The 12,491-nt window shown below is 53.8% G+C and overlaps 2 protein-coding genes across 2 annotated transcripts; one reads left to right on the plus strand and one right to left on the minus strand.

Moving 5' to 3' along the window:
* Positions 1–9,755: 9,755 nt before the first annotated feature.
* KRP23_4147 (Exocyst complex component SEC3A) lies at positions 9,756–11,170 on the plus strand (the record flags this gene model as incomplete). Its single annotated transcript, XM_067889072.1, has 6 exons — positions 9,756–10,121; positions 10,202–10,273; positions 10,348–10,498; positions 10,561–10,715; positions 10,779–10,889; positions 10,952–11,170. The coding sequence occupies 6 exons, from the start codon at positions 9,756–9,758 to the stop codon at positions 11,168–11,170; spliced, it is 1,074 nt and encodes a 357-aa protein (XP_067748265.1).
* Positions 11,171–11,350: 180 nt separating this feature from the next.
* On the minus strand, positions 11,351–12,357 carry KRP23_4148 (uncharacterized protein; the record flags this gene model as incomplete). The annotated part of the gene is made up of 2 exons (XM_067889073.1): positions 11,351–11,530; positions 11,611–12,357. 2 exons carry the CDS (start codon positions 12,355–12,357, stop codon positions 11,351–11,353), a joined length of 927 nt encoding a protein of 308 aa, XP_067748266.1.
* Between the last annotated feature and the right edge of the window lie 134 nt (positions 12,358–12,491).

Raw genomic sequence — 12,491 nt, forward strand, 5'->3', positions numbered from 1 at the left:
AACGTCGGCCGTCCCAGTCTCCACTTCTTGAACTCCAGGATGGTAATCCTTCTGCATAGCGGTTGGAGGGGGCTGCATCGACACGACATCTGGAAGCTCCATCTGCAATGGGACATCCGGTCGCACAGGCAAAGACATCTCCACATCTTCTAGCACAGCATCTTCTTGAACGGTCGATAATGGCCGCTCATCTTTGATTGTTTGCGCTCGTTCGGATGTCTTGATGTCATCCAGAATTTCAACTTCTTCTTCCGGCTGGAGAGAGTCCGAAACTCGATCTTCTGCCGGGGGCTCAACCTTCACGACGTCTCCCTCAGACGCCTCATCAGACTCTTGCGAGCTGGAATCATTTTCGTCATCTGAACCAGATTCCGATCCAGACCACTCGGAGCCTTCTTCCCCATCCGAAAGCACCTCCACATCACCGTCCTGATTCGCTTGGTGCGCCTCCTGAACGGCGGATCCAGAAGTGTCTTCTTCTTGGGCCGTCGACTCCTTCGCTTCTTGGGCAGCCTTGCGCTTCGCAGCGTTCGCCTTCCGAGCATTCCTGACGACCTCATCCAAAGTCGCCTGCTCCTCCGGAGGCAGCCCTTGTACTCGACGTGATGACCGGGACGCATCGCCGCGTTCGGGTCCCTCACGTCCACCTTCGCATGTGCTTTCAATTCCAGCCATAATAACCACGGTTAGAAGATTAGTTAGCACCCAGTCCCCTAGAACTCAATCAATAATATAAGAACAACTCGGTGAAATCACTAGACGTCCAAATCCGGGCACGCGCACCAGCTGAGGCGAGGCGGGTGAACGCCTTTATCGTCCAGGGTGTATAGCGCACGCGCGCCAGAAGACTCGGCCGATCAGGAAGATTAAACTTCGCCTTTCGGAAAGCACAATGGGGTCAGACTACCTCCAAAAGTACGGGACTTCCGGAAGTAGCTTGGCGTGTGACCTTGTGTAATCCCTATAGGTGTCGTTTGTCTTCGGAAGACCGGACTCCACCTGATGAGTTGTTCCTACACAATCAAAATGAATACAAGAATACAGAGTGCGTACGTTCACTTCTCGACGCAATTAGTACAGCTGGGGTTAGACCACTAGCAAAGCCTTCCCAGATGACCAAATAATACAGAGAGTTATACACAATATACAGCTGCTACTTATTCTTTTGGACCCTTGAGCAGTGGGTCCGTACACCAGTCTACTTGTGTTTCACCTGGAAGACTGGTCACTTCCAGATGCACCCTTGTTGCGCACCACTTCCAGTAAGGAGGATTTATAACTCCTTCCAGAAGATAACTTTCAGATATATCCAAAAGGAAAACCACTTCCGGATCACTCAATATACAGTCCTATCACACAGCAGTCTATTCGATCAAATTCCGGGGGGTGACTACTAACAACCTCCTGAAACGGCAATTACTATGAAATGGGGGGTCTAGAGGACACACTCCCAACTGAAATATGAAATAGGACAGATCACGTACGAATGCGCGTCACTCGGTCACCGCCTAATTTGGTCTTGAGCCTTTCGGAGAGTCCCACGGCGGTCTTCGCGATCACGACGCGTCCAAACGCAGGCTGGGTGAACCCGGGTCCCCGGAAATACACGGCGGCTTGTCCGGCGTTATCCCAGCGTGCTTCCAGGCCAACTGATAAGGGCCCTGGAAAACACTTGCGCCCTTGGTGGCAAAACGAACTCTCTGTTATTTTTAGTCTCTGCTAGAAGTCTTCTGTAAAGGTCTCTGCTGGAAGTCTTCCACATGCACATTTGTCTTGGTTTCACTATAGGGTTCTTTGGCGTAATCAGCATCCGGGAGGCTGACACATCCTGGTCGCAAGCCGGCTCTTCGTGCATAACATATCCGGCTGGTCGTCTTGGTCGGTCGCTAATATCTTGGGCTTTGTATACTGGAAAATCGGAAAGGTCTTGGTGGGTACAAATCAGGGGCGTCTGGTCAGCCTCCGCACCCACAACGTCTGGGTCATCTGCGAGTCACATCAGGAAGGAACTTTCGGAAGGCACACGTGACTTCCGGAAGTAACTCGACATTGGGAGGACTTCTGGAAGTCACTTGGTCTCAGTATGCTGTGGGAACTTGTACCAGTTCTCCGTTCGTCCTCGTTCTTCCCTGTCGCGCGCACTTCTGGACCAATCATCACCGCGAGTGCTTCCATGGGAAATGGGAAACGACGCTCGGACATTTTACGTCCAGTCGCCACGTGTCAAATTCATGTAGGAATTTCCGGATGTGCGGAGGATACTTGCGAGGCTTACACTTTGTTGGACGAGCCCCATCCTTCAGTCGCGCTTCGAGCGGTGGCACATTTGCCGGAGGATCGTCACGCAATTCCAAACGCCACACGTCGTACGCGTGTGCGATCGTGCGCAGCTTCTCCACATGCTCCAACGGAAACCCATTCGCCACAGTACGATCAATCAGCCTCTCTACAGCAGCAAAAATGTCATCATCCCCACTTGGGCCCGGTCCATCCAACTTGACTGGCATTTCATCCGCCTCCAAGTCAATCGGATCACCACTGGTTTCATCATCACTGCGTGTAGCGAGCTGCTCCAATTGACGATCTACGTCGATCCCCAATGAAGTAAGGAGGTCATTCCCAACGATGAACTCTCCATCATCGATGTCAACTACAAGGACGTCCACGCTGTTCATGGGTTCCACCGGACCCACTGCCGTGTGTATCATCACATGTAGTTTGGCCTTCAACTTGGCCGTCACCGTCGTTGAACCTGTTAGAGGGTGCTGTGTGTGCATGTGCGTGTGTGCACCAGGTGTGGGTGCAAGGCGTGTGTGCGTGCGCGTGCCTCTACGCGTGTGCGGGGGGATTTGTAGCGGCGTCAAGTGCTCATGATGAGACGCGCAGGTTGCGTGCGCGTGAGAACAAGCGTGTGGGAGCGTGTCCAAGTGCTGAAGCGGCGTGGACATGCGTGTGGGTGCATAGTAAGAGTTACATATGTAGAAGTAGGGTGTGCGTGACTTTGGTCATGCAGTATGGTGTAGTGGGTTAAGTGCCGGGTCTTTGATCCGTAGGGTGTGGGTTCGAGTCCCCCACATGGACGTTTTTCTTTTTGCCGACAAGAGAGCGTAGGAGGCAGGCTAGCAGCTAAAACTCACTCAATCAATCTCACTTTTGGTTTTGCAATCTCGGCCCGAAGCCGTCTTCTAAGCTTTCAACTCTCCGCAGCTCGTAGCCCAACTTCCTTTTGGTTATGAGCCCAAGTACCGACACCAAGTTCAAGGTCGAGCCTTTCGACGGCTCAAACTACTCGCTGTGGAGCTACAAGATGAAGATGTACCTGATGTCCAAGGGATTGTGGGAAGCTGTCTCCGGGGAAGCCGGATCGACGGCGAAGGAGCAACAAGCGCACGCGGCGATTGTGCTCAACCTGAATGACTCGCAGTTGATGCACGTGGTGACGTCCACGACTGCGAAGGAGGCGTGGGACACGTTGAAGAAGTTCCACAAGACTCAAGACATGGCGAACCGGCTGTGGCTCAAGGAAAAGTTCTCGGCGTTCAAGTTCACGGCGTCCTCCGTCGGCAAGCACGTGACGGAGTTGGAGAAGCTCGTGATGGAGATGAAGAACGCGGGGTGTGAGCCAACTGAGGAAGACGTCTGCGCGACGATGCTGCGGAGTCTGCCATCGAGCTACGAGGCTCTGGTTCAAGCGTTTCGCATGTCAGTGAGTGAGTTCAAGCTTGCAGACCTGGTGAGCAAGCTGATTGCGGAAGAAGTGCGTCAGAAGGACTCGAACCGCATCGAAGAAGCGACTGCGCTTCTTGCCGGCAAGGGCAATGGGAAGCAGCAGCAGAAGAAGAAGAACGCACGCGGGATGCGCAAGAAGGGGCCCTTCGGGAAGTGTTTCAACTGTGGCAAGCCTGGCCACTATGCGAGGGATTGCCGTTCCGAGGCAAGTCCCGATGAAGATGTCCAAGACCAGTCGAACGTTGCGTTCCATGCGACGGAAGCTTTTGCTAGCGAGTGCTGGGTGATGGACAGCGGTGCTTCGGCACACATGTGCAAGACACGCGACGCGTTTCAAGAGTACTCGGGTGTAAAGACTGCGCGCACCATATCGAGCGCAAAGAGCAGCGCGAGCTTGAAGATTCTCGGGGTTGGAACAGTTGTTCTGCGTGTCTGGACTGGTAGTGCGTGGATAAACGCGCGACTGGAAAACACACTGCACGTTCAAGATTTGAACAAGAACCTGTTCTCTCTCACGGCTGCAACGGCACGCGGCATGACCGTGACTATGGACAGCGAGCAGTGCGTTGTGAAACGCGGCGGCCAAGTGGTGGCGACGGGCAGGAAGCAAGGCAAGCTGATGTTCCTCAACATTGAGGGCGGCGACGAGTGCCATGCGGCTGAAGACAATATGGATTTGTGGCACCGGCGACTCGGCCACGCGTCTTTCGGCACGCTGAACTCCATGATCAAGGACGGGAAACTCAAGGGTGCGCTGGCAGAGCCTGGAACCGTGTGTGGCGTGTGTGCGACTGCGAAGCAGGCACGCAAGCCTTTCAAGTCGACCAAGGAGGGACTCGAAGCCAGGGAGAGCGCACGCAAGGACACCACTGTGTGCTCTGATGTGTTGGGGCCCGTCACTCCTGCATCCAAGTCGGGCTACAAGTACATTGTGAGCTTCATCATGATGAAGAGTCGCTTTGTGACAATCTACCCACTGCGCAAGAAGAGCGAAGTGTGTGAGGCGTTCAAGAAGTTTCTCAAGGAGGCAGAAACAAGTGCGGGCATCAAGGTCAAGGTGCTACGCAGTGACAACGGCGGTGAATACTGCAACGCGGGGATGGTGGCTCTGTGCGACGAGAAGACCATCAAGCAAGAGTTCACGGTGCCTTACAACCCGCAACAGAACGGCATGGCAGAGCGGATGAACCGTACGCTGGTCGAAATGACACGCTGCATGCTGGAGGAGAGCGGGATGGACAAGTCGTACTGGTGCGAAGCCATCATGACAGCTGCAGACATTCGGAACGTGTTGCCTAACACGTCAAGCCCACACGCAAGCCCATTCCAGCTGGTTTTCAAGAGGGCGCCACGTCTGGAGCACATGCGCGTTTTTGGGACCGAGTGCTACGCCCATGTGACCAAGCAGAAACGCAAAAAGCTGGACAACTCGGGGATCAAGTGCGTGTTTCTCGGCTACGCCAAGCAACACAAAGCATATCGACTCCTGGACCCCAGCGACGGATCGATCGTGATTTCAAGGAGTGTGGCGTTTGCTGAAGCGCCACCGGTCACAATGGCGAAGACGCGCAACCAGGAGGTGATCGACATCATCGACAACGATGAAGAAGAGGAGCGCACCGAAGAACCCAGTGTTGACGACGGTTTCAGCACGCCCCCGACACGCCCACTCCACGAACCCGAGGAGCACAGCGGACCGACCGGATCTGTGCCAACGCGTGGCTCTAGCACGCCAGGGAGAGACGGCGAAGAGGAGTGGATGGTGCGTCCGGCACGCAAAAGGCGTGGAGTCGTGCGCTACCAAGACGAATTTCCCGGGACTCGAAGGGGTGAGTTCAACCTGGACGACTACGAGGCTGAGTTCGATTCCCTCTACTGCTTCCTCACCGAAGACGACGACGGTGAGCGCGCGGTGTCGTACGATGAAGTCATGCGGAGCAAGTACAAGGACGAATGGCTGCGCGCCATGGAAAGCGAAATGAAGTCGCTTGAGGATCACCGCACCTGGAAGTTGGTGGACATGCCGTCAGACAAGAAGGCGATCGGGTGCAAGTGGGTGTTCCGTATCAAGCGTGACCCGAGCGGGAAGATCATCAAGTTCAAGGCTCGTCTTGTGGCGAAGGGCTTCACGCAACGTCCAGGGGTCGACTACACGGAGACTTTCGCTCCTGTAGCACGCAAAGAGTCCATCAACACGGCGGTGGCGATTGCAGCAGAGGAAGACATGGAGGCTGAAAATGTGGATGTGGACACCGCGTTTCTCTACGGCGACGTTGAAGAGGAGCTCTATATGGACCAGCCGGACGGATTTGAAGACCAAGTCAACCCAACCAAGAAGTGCCTGTTGATGCAAGCGCTTTACGGCACGAAGCAAGCGGCACGCCAATGGAACAGCAAGCTGAACAAGCACCTGGAGGGCCAAGGTTTCCATCGGTCAGCGGCGGATCCGTGTGTGTATGTTCGGCGTTCGGACTCGAAGTTCAGCATCATTATCGTCTACGTGGACGACCTCATGATCTTCAGCAGGACGAAAGCGGAGATCGGTGAGATCAAGAAGGCGCTGAAGCGCGAGTTCAGCATCAAGGAGCTCGGTGAGCTGAAGTACTGTCTCGGCATCGAGATCCACCGCAACCGCGACGACAAGACCATCATCATGAATCAGCGAGCGTATATTCAACGACTCGCGGAGAAGTTCGGCGTGGAAAAGTGCAAGGCAGTGCACACATCAGCGGACAGCAACTCGAAGCTGGTGAAGCCGTCAGAAGACGAAGATTTCGTGCCCAGGTACCCGTATCGCGAGTTGGTGGGGGCTTTGATGTACCTCGCAACTTGTACGCGCCCGGACATTGCTCAAGCTGTGGGTGAAGTGGCCAAGTTTTGCGAGCGGTACAACAAGTCTCACTGGGTGGCTGCGAAGCGGATTTTGAAGTACTTGAAGACCACTCAGGACCTGGGACTCGTGTTCAACGGCGGGACTAAGGGAGAGCTGATCGGCTACGCGGATGCGAACTGGGCAGGTGATTTGGACACCCGGCGCTCGACTACTGGCTACGTGTTCTTCCTGAACGGGAGTGCAATTTCGTGGAAGTCGAAGCGGCAACCGACAGTGGCAACCTCGAGCACGGAGGCAGAGTACATGGCACTGTACAACGCCACTCAAGAGGCAGTGTGGCTGCGTCAGCTACTACTGGACGTGGGGTGTGAGTGTGTGGGTGCGACTACCATTTTTCAGGACAACCAAGGTTGCATTGCGCTGGCCAAGAACCCAGCGTACCACTCACGCACCAAGCACATCGACTTGAAGTATCACTTCTTGCGCGAGAAGGTGGAAGACAAGGTCATCGTGCTCGAGTACAAGCCGACAGACGAGATGATCGCAGACGGGTTTACCAAGGCACTGGCGCGACCCAAGCACCGCCAGTTTCTCGTCGGACTCGGCATGGACGCCTAAGACGCCAAGCACAGCGCATCAAGGGAGAGTGTTAGAGGGTGCTGTGTGTGCATGTGCGTGTGTGCACCAGGTGTGGGTGCAAGGCGTGTGTGCGTGCGCGTGCCTCTACGCGTGTGCGGGGGGATTTGTAGCGGCGTCAAGTGCTCATGATGAGACGCGCAGGTTGCGTGCGCGTGAGAACAAGCGTGTGGGAGCGTGTCCAAGTGCTGAAGCGGCGTGGACATGCGTGTGGGTGCATAGTAAGAGTTACATATGTAGAAGTAGGGTGTGCGTGACTTTGGTCATGCAGTATGGTGTAGTGGGTTAAGTGCCGGGTCTTTGATCCGTAGGGTGTGGGTTCGAGTCCCCCACATGGACGTTTTTCTTTTTGCCGACAAGAGAGCGTAGGAGGCAGGCTAGCAGCTAAAACTCACTCAATCAATCTCACTTTTGGTTTTGCAATCTCGGCCCGAAGCCGTCTTCTAAGCTTTCAACTCTCCGCAGCTCGTAGCCCAACTTCCTTTTGAACCAAACGTCTGGTTCAGGATTGGAACGTCAAGCTCCTCTGCGACCACACTGGGGTCCAAAGCTTGCAACTGCTCCCAATGCGAGTGCCCAATCACGGCGTAGTCCGATCCACTATCGGGGCAGAACGGAAGCTCCAGCTTGCCATTCAATGTCACCACCCGATCAGTAGATGGCAGCAACTCACCAAGTCGCTTCAACCTGGTCTTCTTGCTCTTGCGAGCTTCACGCATCTTCTTCAGGAGTTCTTCTTTCTCCTTCGATGTCGCTTGCGTGCACTCACGCAGCCAATGCAATTCTTGGCACTTAGGACATGGTCCTGGCGGAGGTTTCGACGAAAATGGAGTCTTCGTCTTCGAGTCGGACTTACCCCAACTTGTAATCGCAGCCGGACTTGGTGTAGTCGGCGCAGCTGGTGTCTTGGACTCCCAACGCCTCTTCGGTGTCGCCGAGTGGTAAGGCTTAGGCTTCTCCTTGCCTGACCCATTCGCATTACGCTTCTCCTGTCGCAATCGCTGATGCTGGCGCTCCAACTCGTTCGCCTTCTCGAGGGTGAGACGGAACAGAGCTCTCGGGTCCCTTCCAGCTTCGACATGCGTGAAACGAACGCATTGCTTCACTTCTTGCTTCAACGACTTGGGCAACAGGTTCGCGATCAGTCTCTTGCACTTCTCCTTCGTACCGTTGACTCCGCTGAAGCACTCAGTCAGACCGTTGTCCTCCACGATGTCCGTGGAGTTCTTGTAATAGTCGATCAGCCTCGCGTTCACGTCGCTCTCGCGCATATTCATGCACAACTCCGTTTTGAACAGCATCTTGATGTCAGGAGGTGTATCATTCTTGATACTACTCACGATGTGCTCGATTTCGGCAGTCAACATGCCCTCCGTAGCGTTTGCTGACCCCACGTTGAGTTGTAGTTCGCAAAACACGTCAAGTAGTCGTGGCTCGAACGAGTCTCGAATCGACTGCACCACCGCGTCGTAGTCCTCGCCTGTGACTCGGCAGCGAGCTTGCATCTTCGACTCGTAGTCGCGTCGATCCCGCTTCGACTTCACTAATGCCTCATGGGAGACTGACTCGATCTTGGGTGGCAGAATCGGAATGAAGAGTGGGACGGTCCCAGTCGGGCCGTCCATTCCAGCAGCGCGCATTATCTTGCACGGCAACTGGATTTCTTGAAGTTCCACCGACGATTCCGGTCGTCGGGTTTGGAGATATGGCTTCGGTGCCACTGAGAGGCGCAGTCAGTTTGTTGACGGCGGCCGAACAGTGGTAATCCTACTAAAGAATTATGTGTGGTGTATTCCCGGGTCCGAATATCAAAAACTCCAACACAGCAATGCGGGGGCCAACCCGCACGGAAGTAGTAGCCGAATATATTGATGTGCTGGTAATTGGAAAGTGAGGGACGGAGGAAGACCATGAGTCTGATGCTAACCAGCTCGTTCTCCTCCAGCTGAGCCCCCAGAGAGACAGACTGTCGTAGGCAGTAGCCACCTGCCAAACAGCCTGAGAATGTACACATGCATCCACATCACAGGAAACATGCAGTTGGCAATACTAAATCCTTATGCAGCTCAGTACGACACTCTTGGCCGTTACTGGCATAACAGTTCACCCATTGTCCACGCCTGGCGGCCGTCGGACACATCCGGGTCATCTGTGATAGACATCACTCAGCGACTGAGCCACCGGCTCAGCGCCAGATCTGGATATCTCTTAGCAACGAAGTTCCGCTGCGGTGATTCCAAGCTGAAAGCCCAGAATCCATTACAGAAGTGACGAGGAGGTGAATTGGGGCTTCACCAACGAGTCTCTCCATACCGTCCTGGGCGACTACCAGTCTCTGTTTGCGCATGTGAACTCGTTGGATCCGCGTATCCTAGTGGCGTTGAGGCAGACTTACAGCAAACAACTGGCAGGGGTCTACAATGCGCACGCTCAGTCTCTCTTCAGGTGCTTGAAGGACAAACTCCCTCGGACGTCGAAACATCATTTCCACAAACCAACTTCACTTCAGTCGCGTGGCATTCACCTATCGTCTTCTCACTTTAGCGTCGGCGACACTATGTGTGCATCGCCTCTGATGCAACAAGCACTCGACCACCTCACGCCGCTGGTGCTGAGCGAGCAACGACTGGTAGCTCGACTGTTTTTCCCGTCAACGACGGATCGCGCGAATTCTTCTGGTGGAAAACATGAGCTGGAGGACCTGACACTCACGATGGAGAGTGTTTTTGAAAAACTCTTGAAGCGGATGAACGAATTTGGCGAAGCGGCTGGGCTTCGTAATATCTTGGATGCTCTTTCACTCGTGGTGCTGGTAAACGGGAATCTCGAAGAGTATCGGCAGCAGAGTGCGTTCCTGTACAACGTCATGGTGAGCTTTCAGCTTCAAATGAAGCGTATGCTGATCAAGTTCACGGAAGAGCAGGTACCACATCAAATGACTCGCTATAGCGTAAGATTGCTATGCTGTGAGCTGAATCGCATGTCTTGTGGTCACATTTGTAGGAAACCTGGATCAGCGCGCAAAGTGCTGATACAAAAATGGCAGGCGTCCTTGCTCCAGCGAAGAAAATTGTGGTAAGATGCTCAAGTAATCGAATATTACGGCTGTTCATCATCTTTGCTGGTACTTGTGTAATGGCTGCTTGTAGAATATGATCGCCCGAATGGAAGAAAGCGTGTGCGGCAAGACCGACGACAGCACATTGATGTCAATCTACAACATGATGTTGCCTGCTACCATGCAATGGGTGGACAAGGTCGCAGAATCGCGGCCAAAGTACGCCTCACTGACTCGCCTTGGTACGGTTGAAAGGTAGATCTGCTTCTTTACTGCACAATGGCTAACTTACTCTGCTGCCAAGAAAACTACCTCTTTCTCAGCGATAATCTGAAGGCGATCAACGGATCAAAGGAGCTGCCCCTTGCGCAATACGCGACTGAAGCACACGACCGATACACAGAAAACCTCCAACGCTACGTGGCATCTGTCTGGGAGTACGCTTTCAAGCAACTCGTGGTAAGGCGGGATGAATATGTATAGGTGCCTCGGGTCTCTGACGTGTTACTGCTGAACTTCTAGCCCTTGATGGCATCCATCGAATCGCTGATGACCACGGTGCCTGCATCAGAGATCCAGTATCATTCACCGCGCCAAGAAGTTCGTCGTGTTCTCGACTCCACTGCGAGCACGGTAAGAACGGGAAGTCGAGAAAGAAAGGTTTGTGCACACCTGACAGTGTTTTGCTTTTGCAGTTCGAGAAATCTGTTCGCATCATGCATGATCGCATGAAAAAGCACTTCCGTGAGAACCCAAAGATGCTGCCAAGCGTGTGGAAGCAGCTCATAGCGTACGGGAGCAGTCGTGTGGCGGTGTACGCGCTTGTTGCAGGAGACTGTTATCAGCTGCGTTTTGAGCCGTCACCCGAACGCGGACTGGAAGTGCTGGAAAAGTTTGCCTTTACCTCAAGTTAACCTCTTCGAAGCTATCACGACTACCAGCACCGTGTTGACAACAATCTCCTTTCGATAGGAACAACAAACTCGCATAGACTACGGGGCATTTACTGCTTACCAGTAGTCCACGCGGTCTTCAAGAAACGTTCAGGCCCTACCTAGTGATCATGAATCCAATACGACTTTGCATTTTGTCCTCTATTGCACTTCCTGAACAGCCTCCGTCTTACTCAACGAAGTAGCAGAGGAATCTAACAGTTCTCGCACTTTTTCCCACTGCAACGAGCCGACATCCAGCAATTGCCACCGAAACTCCAGCGGCTTGGACGCCGGCCGGTGGCCAAGGTAACCCAGCCGACCGCAATAGACATAAGGCCCCTGCAAGTCACCACACAAAAAACACCACACAACCGTTCAACATTCCACACCACCAACTATTAAAAGTCTCCTCTCCTCACCTGAGTGTGTCGAAGAAAAAGTAGCAGCGGTTCCTCTGTCTCGCCCTCCTTGTTGTAGTACGATTCGTCAAACCTCAGCCCCTCCTCCCCCCTCTTCACACCCCGCAACCTCACCACCAACGGAGACTCTTCATGCCAGCGATTCTGTCCGAACCACTGGAAATGCACCACGTTGCGTCCGTCCACCTCTTCTTGATGGAAAATGTTATCATAGAACGAGTCGTTCTCAATATTCACGAACAGCACCACCGCGTTCTTCCACGGCTGCACACCGCTCATCTTGGAGAATTTGGGCACAAAACCCGGTGGACACAGACCCTCCATGACTGTCTGTTTGCCCATTGGCAGCAGTTGGGTGCCCAGACACTTGGCGTGGAATTCTCCAACGGAAACTTCAAGTTGTGAGCTCGAAATATGACTTTTCCTGCTGGAATTCGAGCTCTGTAGCTCCGAAGACAGCGTCACCGGTAGACCCAGCGGCTGCGGGGGCGAAGTCCTGGCTCGTTTGAGACGCACGGGCGGCGGATCGAGCTCTAAAAACACCTCGGACCCATTTTCTGGACCATTTTCTCTGAGTTGGCGTTGACGTTGTGATCTTCGCACCGGTTCTGCGTCTTCCACCCCGCGCTTCTTACGGACAGAAGAGCGGGCACGCGGCTGCAGCCTTGGCACGTGCAGAGTCTGAAGACGCCGCTGGTTGGCCTCGATCCGGCGCTGTCGTTTGGCTTCGTACGCGCTCAGCTCCATTGGCTCAATTCCAATTGTGGGAATTGTGCGCATTTATTATGAATGATGAATACAATATATATGGGTATCTATTTGTTTTTTTGAATTTGGGTACATCGCTTCTCAATCTTCGATACATTTTCCAATTAAAATGA

Source organism: Phytophthora ramorum (assembly GCF_020800215.1).
Source record: "Phytophthora ramorum isolate Pr-102 chromosome Unknown Phyram_PR-102_s0003, whole genome shotgun sequence".
NCBI lineage: Eukaryota > Oomycota > Peronosporomycetes > Peronosporales > Peronosporaceae > Phytophthora > Phytophthora ramorum.